The sequence below is a fragment of the Asparagus officinalis genome, chromosome 10, assembly GCF_001876935.1.
Source record: "Asparagus officinalis chromosome 10, Aspof.V1, whole genome shotgun sequence".
Taxonomy (NCBI): Eukaryota; Viridiplantae; Streptophyta; class Magnoliopsida; order Asparagales; family Asparagaceae; genus Asparagus; species Asparagus officinalis.
Window position 1 is genome coordinate 59,332,297 of NC_033803.1, and position 9,262 is coordinate 59,341,558.

At 43.5% G+C, this 9,262-nt stretch overlaps 1 protein-coding gene across 2 annotated transcripts; it reads left to right on the top strand.

The window, feature by feature from the left end:
- On the top strand, positions 7,524 to 8,924 carry LOC109825800 (probable protein phosphatase 2C 37). 2 transcript variants are annotated; one of them, XM_020392696.1, is made up of 2 exons: positions 7,524 to 7,626; positions 8,424 to 8,924. In XM_020392696.1, exon 2 carries the CDS (start codon positions 8,429 to 8,431, stop codon positions 8,795 to 8,797), a length of 369 nt encoding a protein of 122 aa, XP_020248285.1. In that variant the 5' UTR covers positions 7,524 to 7,626; positions 8,424 to 8,428; the 3' UTR covers positions 8,798 to 8,924. The 2 variants fall into 2 exon arrangements, with proteins under 2 accessions (XP_020248285.1, XP_020248284.1); XM_020392695.1 differs by lacking the exon at positions 7,524 to 7,626 and adding an exon at positions 7,767 to 8,066.

A 9,262-nucleotide genomic window follows, 5' to 3' on the forward strand; every position in this document is an offset into this window, starting at 1 on the left:
TGAATCTTTTATTCCTCGGTCGTCTACTTGCCCTAGTGGAGATCCCCTCTTTGTTTCACCTTTTCTGGAACAGCACCACATCCGGCGTCCATGCAAATCTGTAAGGACCCATCACTCGAGAGTTCATTCTCCAGGCACTTTGCCACAACAACCCTGCGCACCTCGGATGTGTTGGAAAGCCAATCGGGAACAGCCAACGTCTGACACCTGGAAAGACTTGAAGTTGCTGCGCGGTGTGAACAAGAGTCGTAACCGTTCCTCAGATAGGAGAGGCCCGAGAGGCAACCCCGACCCGATCGGTTAACTCCCGGCTGACCACATCGACCCACAACCTTCGCCCTTCGGTCCGAGCAACGGGGCAAACGCACCTGGCACGCTACTTGGTGGGTGCCTCAATCAAAACATCAGACACCAGCAATCCCGAACCGCAGCAAAAGACTTCGGCGTCCAGACTCCAAAAAGAGTACTCTATTCAAGCGCGCAAGACGTTCAGCCATATCTCGAATCCCTCCTCTCAAAAAGTCAACAAATCAAAGCTACATCCTATCACAACTCAGGAAGCGAAAACTGACAACACGATCGGATCCAAGTACTGTGCCATACCATCAGGAGGGTCCTGCATCAGCCTAGATTTCTTTACTCTCAATAGATAGCATTTTCAGACCTTGCGTTGCAAAGCCGGCGTTATACGCTTACAGGTAAGATCCAATTGAGAACGACCAAGACTCCGACGAGTATAAGCCAGTATAAACTGCTTCTCAAATTCCTCCAACAGGTGCACAAGCAGCGGTTAAACTGCTCCCTGGCATACTCCAATAGGCTATATGCAGATCTAAAAACTAATTTCCCACGTTTTGACGGATAGTCCTGCCGAAATATTACGTTAATTATTCTTAAGCATAACCCCGGTACAGGATACACTGAGGTCAATAATGTCCGAACCCAGTTTAGCAGAGGCAAGCTGGGGTTGTACGATTTATGTATACGGGAAGTCTTAGAGAATCATAATCCGTAAAGATAAACCCGAACACCCAACCGAGTACCAATACAGACCCGCCCTCTCTCTTATAACCGGGTTTGCAAAGGAAGCTGGAGGCTCCACTCTGTGTATATTATGTAACGAGCAAGGTCCCAAAAGAAATCCCTACTCTCGCCGCTTATTAGTGCTATAATTCCTTAAGGCATAACTCCTCGGTCACCACAGCCACATGCGGCTGATTGAATAAGAAACTCCCATGCAATTTCTCACGCGTCTCTCTGCACCTCAAACGCCTCCTGTGTATTCGTGAGAGTCTGTGATACATAATATCCCGTATAACATCTCAGAGGTTCAAACCTTGCTACAGTTAAGACCAAAACAAAACCCGCCTTCGATTTCATCCAATGAACCGAGAGTCCACTTTCCAGAGAGTGAAGTGTGATCAAACCTTACCTACAGGTAGGGTCATTTCAAACTCCCTGCTTCGTCAAACCTTCTACAGTTAGCGACCAAAACCAATTTACTCGCGCAAAACGAGAAATTCGATCTTTTATGGTAATCAAACCTCCGCTCCATCAGTTTATGATTATCTGACTCTTTTCGAATTCTCGGAGACACAGTGGAGATCCCACTCTTAGTTTCACTCTTCCCGGCATTCTTTGGGTGGCCTGGCAGATCCCAACCTCGAACTCTTACATAGCTTATCCAGCTGACAGATTAGAATATAAAATTCTTCTTCTCATCTGTCGGCGCAGGATAGAATAGAAAAATTTTCTCTCCTCTCCCTATTTAGGGTCGTCTTTGCTCCTCCAAGAGAAGACACCAACCTTTCTCTCAAGAATTTCTCGGTTATCTAGGAATGCATCCTAGGAAGTTCATCCCGATTCCTAAGCAGGGTTAATCTGCCGGCCCTAAATCACGCACAACGCTGCCGCCGCGCTAGCCTCCGTTGTAGTCTTCTTCCCTGCATAAACCTTACCAATACACACGACATTCCGACCTCTATTGCTTTCACGTGACTGGCTCACCTCCGCCCTCATTCTTCTCTTATTCCGCTGAAACTATAGCTAGAGGAATACGTCTGCCCGCTAACACGCAGGTAGCGTTTAGTCTTTCTTCGTACAAAAAAGACCTCCCCGAGCGTTTACTCTCTGGGTCGGGTATTCTATCCGAACCTAAGCCTAGCGCGAGTTTGATAACGCTCTGCGCCTAACCCGCCACAGCTGAGCCCCATATTCCTATATTCAGTCTGAACCGTTTAGAAAAAGAACACCACTCGTTCACATTATTCCACACTACTCCTTGCTCTGTGGCAAAGCGATTGTTATTAATACAATCACCAGTATATCCATTCCTTAACACGCGTGGGAATTTCATCCTGTAATCCTAAGAATACGTAATCCAGACGCCTAACAGCTACCGACCCTCCATGCAGCTCGCCGTTTTACCAGTCCTCTCTTATTTCGTTAAAGCAAGACACCAGAGTTCGATTCTGAGGTATTTATATCCCCGAAGCCTATAAGTAGGGATAAGTCAGTATCTAACACACATTGCTGCGGTAGTTCTATTCCCATAATAATGCGCGACAGCTCTATGTATTCGAAGTCATAGCAACAAGTCTCAGAGGTATTCTAATCTCTGCAAGCGCAACCGTTCAACCATGCGCGAACAGACTTATCAAAGCAATCCGCATGCATAGCCGACTCAAAACGGTAGTCGATAAAGGCTAAGTCAAAATCCGTTGAAGGACTGGCGGGATTACCAAAAATCTCAAAGTCAGACACCTAACACGGTTGTCGCCGGGAGCCTAGTCCCGTGATAATGGCGACAGCTCTACGTATTTCGAAGTCGTTAGGCCCAACAGGTCTTAGAGCAATTCACTCTGCTTAGCACACGTTACCAATGCGGAACGGGATTTAGATAAATCCGCATGCTTTAGCCCGACTTCAAACGGTAGAATCTGGTACAAGGCGGTAATCAAATCCGTGTTGAAGGCTGGGGGTGAGCCAAAAATCCTAAGCTCAACGTTCTCATCACGTTGCTGTTTAGTTGCTTTTCACAGGAGAAAGACGAAGTCTACGTATTCAATAATCGTAGCGCTAAGAGCGTTAAACTCTCTTAGCACAACGTCACATGCGGAAAACGGATTAAAACAATCCGCATGTAAGCCTCCCGATTCAAACAGGTACGTCGGTTTAAGAGGCACGTCACAATCCGTGAAGCTGAGGATAGCCAAAAATCCTAGTCAACGTCTCATACACGTTGGTGCTTTAGTCTTTTCACAGTTGAGAAAGACGATAGTCTTACGTATTCAAGATCGTCAGCCCACTAAAAGGTGTTAACTCTTAGCTGTAACCGTCAATGCGAACGGACTTGACAATCCGCATGCTAGCCCGACTCAACGGCTAGTCGCGGTTAAAGCTCATTCAACACCATCCTGGTTGCGCGAATGGCTGAGATTGGTTGCCCAAAAATTCTATAAATACGACCATAGATGTATCAACTCCGTAGGTAGATTAGTCTGTGACTCGCCAGTATCCGCCACGCTCCTCAATACTCCTTAAGAGCTTAAATTGTGCCCTTATACTCCAGCTCTTGGAACTCGCCCGGACAACGCGTTTAATAATGTAACGAGATTCAACGGCGACGACGGATGTCAAACTCGAGCTAAAGATCAGAAAATTAGAATCACCTTCCAAATTCAAAACTTACGACAGAACGGTCAGACCAATAAATGCAGCCCGGGAACCACTTACAGACATTCGACAAAGCCACCCGTAACTGCTGGCGGACTGAAGCAACCCAAAGAATGGGAAGCACTCTAAATATCCGTCCCGTACCATCAAAGAATGGCGACAATCATATCCAAAGTATTCCAGACTCTCTATAAAAGAACGAGCCCTGAAATACTTTGGAGGAGGTATCCTGTAGGCGGTATAAAATTGCTTATAGGTCCTTAGCCACAAGCTCGCGCACAACCGAACGAACCAATCGGGCGACGTATCCAAACGGCAGCGTCAGTCCACACAGCCAACAGTGACATGCAACGAAGCGGATTAATTACGGCCGACCCGGCGCTAACGAAACCGCACGCAACAATAACTAGAATACATCCATTCGCATCGCGGATCCAACGCTAACAGTTCGGTGCAAGTCAACTCGAGTCGTCCACCCATAGAAGCGGATTTGATCAAACACCGAGTGCGCGTTTACTGCCAAATCAGCGATTCAGATCAACAAGTCAGAGTTCCAAATCAACCACGAGACCGGAAAAAATGGTAAAAACCACAACATCTAGGCGGCGACTCGGCCAAACCGAGCCCCAACTACGGTGCCGGCTGCCATGACCGAGCCACCTATAGGTGGCTAGGTGGCCGGCCAGATCTGTGCCCGGGCACAGATCTGAGAGCCTATAAATAGGCCCTTGAGTGTTCATTTGTTGAGAGGTTGGAACTTTTGGAGCCGAAGCTCTGCCGGATTCAAGGCTCGGAACTTAGAAAGATTGAGGCTTTGGGACTTTAAGCACTTGCTCTTCCAGATCCGGTGCTCGGCGATCGTCAACGCCAAATAAGGCAAGAGTTCGAGAGGAACCGGATCTCAGATCTACGTAGTCATCCTCCGGATCAAAGCTTGGCCTTTGATCCCGAGATCTAAAGGCTACTATTTCCTTGGCAAAATAGTACCCTCGGCTATTATTTCCTTGGCGAAATAATACCCGTCATACTGCGTAGATCCGACCAGATCTAGATCGCGCGGTGGTCCACGGATAAACCCCGGCGCAGGCGAAGAACCCACAAGCGAGTGACCGCAAAACAGGAGCTCGTGATTCGTTCGACAAACAAGGAAGATTGTAACTTTTTCTTTTTCTTTTGATCTCGTTGTAACCGGATCTTATAAAAAGACCGGATCTTTGTAATCGATAAACTATTACTAAAGAGTGTACAATGAAATCAATGAAGAACACAATTTTTCCCGCGAACAACGCTCATCCACCGCTAGCCACCGCCCAGTCGAGCTAGCGCCACCACCACTCGACTGTTTGAGTCAACACTGCACCGTTGCACCATCACTAGACCAGATCAATAGAATCACTAGACCAGATCCATACTGCGGCGCCACCATCACTCTATAGTTCGAGCCAACACTATATTGTCACACTGTCGCTCGACCAGGTCTACATTTTTATAGATACTTCTAGTAGAAAGATTTAGGTGTATTTCTTAAGTGAAAAGATTTAAAGTTTTCTAACCTTTCAAGAAGCTCAAGATGTTTGTCGAAAAACAAAAGGTACAAAATCAAGGCCTTAAGATCCGATCAAGAAGACATACAAGGAGTTCAAGAGCTATTGTGAGGCTCAGGTAGTAAGGTTTGTAGATTATAATTTTATAGTCTAACATGCCTCCTGCAAGTTAAGGGCCCTTTCACGGTCAGAAACCTGGACTCGCAAAGCCATGTCTTTTTTAAAATCTGTTTTGGAATTTGTGGGCCCTTTCACGGTCAGAAACCTGGACTCGCAAAGCCATGTCTTTTTTAAAATCTGTTTTGGAATTTGTGGACAGTAAATTCGAACCATGGTTGCTAGATACCATGTACATGGTCCTTGCATCTACCCCACAACTCCAAAGTAGTGGCGAGGGTATAACACAATTTGTCATCTTCAAGCTTAATTTGATAATTGTTAGATCTTAAATATGAAGAAGCAAAATCAAATTTGAATTTTCCTCTTTTATTTTAGTGTGTGTGCATGAGATTAGATATAGTACTGCTTCACCAACCATTAGCCAACAATACACCTATCCATTCTTCAAGTTCACATGAGAACTGGTCACTATAAAAAGATGATTAGGGATGATGTCTGTTATAATTAATATAAAACTATAATCCTTGATCCTCAGCATAACTTCGAAGTTTTGGTGTAATGGTTAGAGAAACTAAATTTAAGATGGTATCAGAGCAACCCAGGTTCAAATCCCACCGACCACGAATTAAATACAGATTTTCTAAAAATTAACACAGCTACGTGAGTCCAGGTTTCGACCCATAAAAAAGGACGCTCGACCTGCGGGGGCATGTTATAATTAATATAAAACTATAATCCTTGATTCTCACCATAACTTTGGAGTTTTGGTCTAATGGTTAGAGGAACTAAATTTAAGAATGTCGAATGAGGATAGTTGCCAAAACTATTTGAGCACATATAAGTGGATCAAAAGAAATATTATTGACGGTGGACTGAAAGACTTCTAAAAGTTTTCTAGACAAGTAAGGAGCTACATGTGTTTTATATAAAATTAAGTTGGTGTGTACATTCTTCGACCGTTATTTAGCATGTTGATCTCACTGTGAGGGGCGACATATCTAATTCGATTTACTATTTAGTGTGGTATGATTGGAGCGGAACTAATGAGGTAGGGTAATAAACATTTTATTATTTTTCCTTTACAGCAACACCCCACGTTTCCTTTATTTTACTTTTCATCACACACTTATTGGCTTTTTTCTTACGACGCACATTCCTCACTTAACACATGACTCCTTATAGTCGGTTCTAACTGGCTGTTCAAAGTGATAGAGATTTAAGGCATTTATGGCTAAGTATTGATATTTAAGAGGTTTGCAACGAGGCTGTTCAAAGTGATAGAGATTTAAGGCATTTATGGCTAAGTATTGATATTTAAGAGGTTTGCAACGACTATGAGTTGATGCTAATCTTTAGTACAAGTCCAAAGTTAAACTGAACCTCAACAGTAGCTTGTTGTATTGCAAGTCAAACTCATTTTTTAAGTTATGCAAACTTTGAAGAGTTTAGTCCTTTGAAGTTGTCTGTTACTTGTTCTTTCAATTTAACCGGCTACATTAGAAACTTTGCACTCTGGCGCTAACTCATTCTGATTTGCTTCAAGCCTAGGATCCTTTTTGTCATTGCCCTTCTTCATTTGTCACTCTGCTTGGCCAAATGCGGATAGTGTGAATGAGTGGGGGCGTGGGGGCCACACCCACGAGCACACAATCTCCCCCACGTGTTTTCATCACGGGGACGCGTCACGAGACGTGTTTTGGCGGCTGGGGGCCACACCAAATCTTCAACTAACGCGTTCACGAAATGCGTTTTCTTTTCCTATAAATACCAACGCAGATTTTTTTTCTTGGGTTTGGTGCAAGGCAGGGGAAAATCGCAGAAGGTTTTGTGGCTGGGTTTGGTGAAAACGCAGAGGATAGCTGCTGTTTTGAAGAGGAGTTTTGTGCAGCTGTTTTTAGAGTTTGAGCATCCTTTTGAGGGAGATATTTATGTGAGATTTGAGAGCTTGTTTGAGAGTTTAATTTGTATGATTGTAAACCTTATTTGTATTCTCTATCTAATAGTAGATCTCCCCCCTCCTTGTCTCGTGGACGTATGCAACTTGTCGAACCACGTAAAGTTCGTTATCTTGCTGTGATTTGTAATAGCTTGTTTAGGTTCCCTCGACAAGTCAGTCCTAGAACTGATGAGAGGAAGAGTGTATATCCCACTTTGTTGAGATATATCACTTTCGGTTCTTGTTTCCTTTGTAAAACATGGATTTAGTTAAGATCTACTCTCTTGTTGTGCACCAGAGGTGCTGCCGAAATTTTCGCTGCGCACAACAGATAGCTCTTTAAAGCCTTTGGTGAGTTATTGCACTTGCATTTTTCAAATTTGAGTTTCTTCGCTGTGTAGGTCTTCGAAGTGTTATCCTTTAGTTTGCCAGGAAATTTCACTTTTTGTCGTCTTTTGATGAACAATAGTGTCAGTTTGGCAACCCTCAGTTTTAGCCTAAACCAGTTTAATTCTAGACCACCTCTCCTTGGTCCAGAACTAAACTATATTAAGGCCAAAAATTGGCCTAGCAAATAGCTAATTTAAGTTGAGTCTAGTTGTTTTTCACACCAAAGCCCGGAGTTGGTTTTGTTCCTCCAAACCAATACATGTTTTAGTTGCCAGGGAGGCCTTTAATCTAGATAAAGTTTTTTTTGCCCCCCTCAACATATGGTCTAGACCAGACCGATACGATTGCATAGGAGCTTTGCAACTATTGTTGAGAACACAAAATTCAAAGATGGCTCACATGTCCGATACCTCATAGTACAACGAGTCGCTTATATTAGAAGCTAGGAAAAGTTTTGGGGTTTACTAGAATAAACAGAGATTTGTTTGTTTGTTTTTTTTTTTTTGGGTGGGTGGGGGGGCATGCGGGGATGGGGTGTGTGTGTTGTTGCTGGTTGTGGGAAATGTCCTAAAGTTTTTTTGGGGTTTTTTTGTGAAATTTAACCTTAACTACTTTTTATCAGAACAGTGTTTGGCAAATTCATGACGTTATATTTATGCAATCTCTGTGCAGAAATTTAACATTTATGCATTTCCTTTTTCATATACTTATATTTAACAACAAAAAAAACTTTCATCGCTACTTCTACCTTTTTACAGGAGACATGTCTCTCAAACCGGTCGTGATTTCTGAACCTGAGATCCGCATCATGGACAGAAACCCGAAAGATGAATGTTTGGTGATCGCCAGTGACGGGCTGTGGGATGTTATGTCCAATGCGACGGCGTGCAATTTAGCTCTTCGTGTTCTTCAGGACGGAGACCCAGACGGCGATGAAGAACACAACAAGGACAAAGGCAAGGGTAAAGCAATAGAAGGGAGTAGCGACAGTGCAAAGGAGAAAAAGAAGGAATATCCTTCTCAGTCTCAGTGCGATCTTGCAGCTGCTTTGCTTACTAGGCTTGCACTCGCGAGGAACAGTGAAGACAATATCAGCGTTATCGTCGTTGATCTGAGAAAAGAGATGGCATAAAGAGGTAGTATATGTGTTCATAATGAAGTTATATATTTATAGATATTGGAAGGAGGGTTAAAGTGAAATGCATAAGGGAAAATGTATACCGTGAAAGACCCCATATGCATAAGCTATTGTATATAGAAACTGCTGTGGTACATATAACATTATAGAAAAAATAATGTTCTTAAGTCCGTTGCGTTGTGTATATTGGGGGTATAAAGTTTCAGTTTTCCTTTTTTATACAGTGGTTGCCTGAAGCTGATAGGATCTGATCGGCTGCGTGAATTTTTGGGAATTTGGGCGATTATACCAGTAGGTCGATGAGTATATATTTTTTATGCAGCTAGGCTCTCTGGGAGTAGGAATTGCTTGTGTTTTTCGTCAAGCTGGTTGCTAATTAATTCTGATTTTACGTGATTGCTCTTTTTACGCATTGTTCTTGCTTGTGTTTAACTTCAGAAATATTAGAAATGAAGCCAG

Excerpts from the sequence above, each read along its gene's own strand:
- LOC109825800 (XM_020392696.1), top strand. The coding sequence starts at position 8,429 with ATGTCTCTCAAACCGGTCGTGATTTCTGAACCTGAGATCCGCATCATG.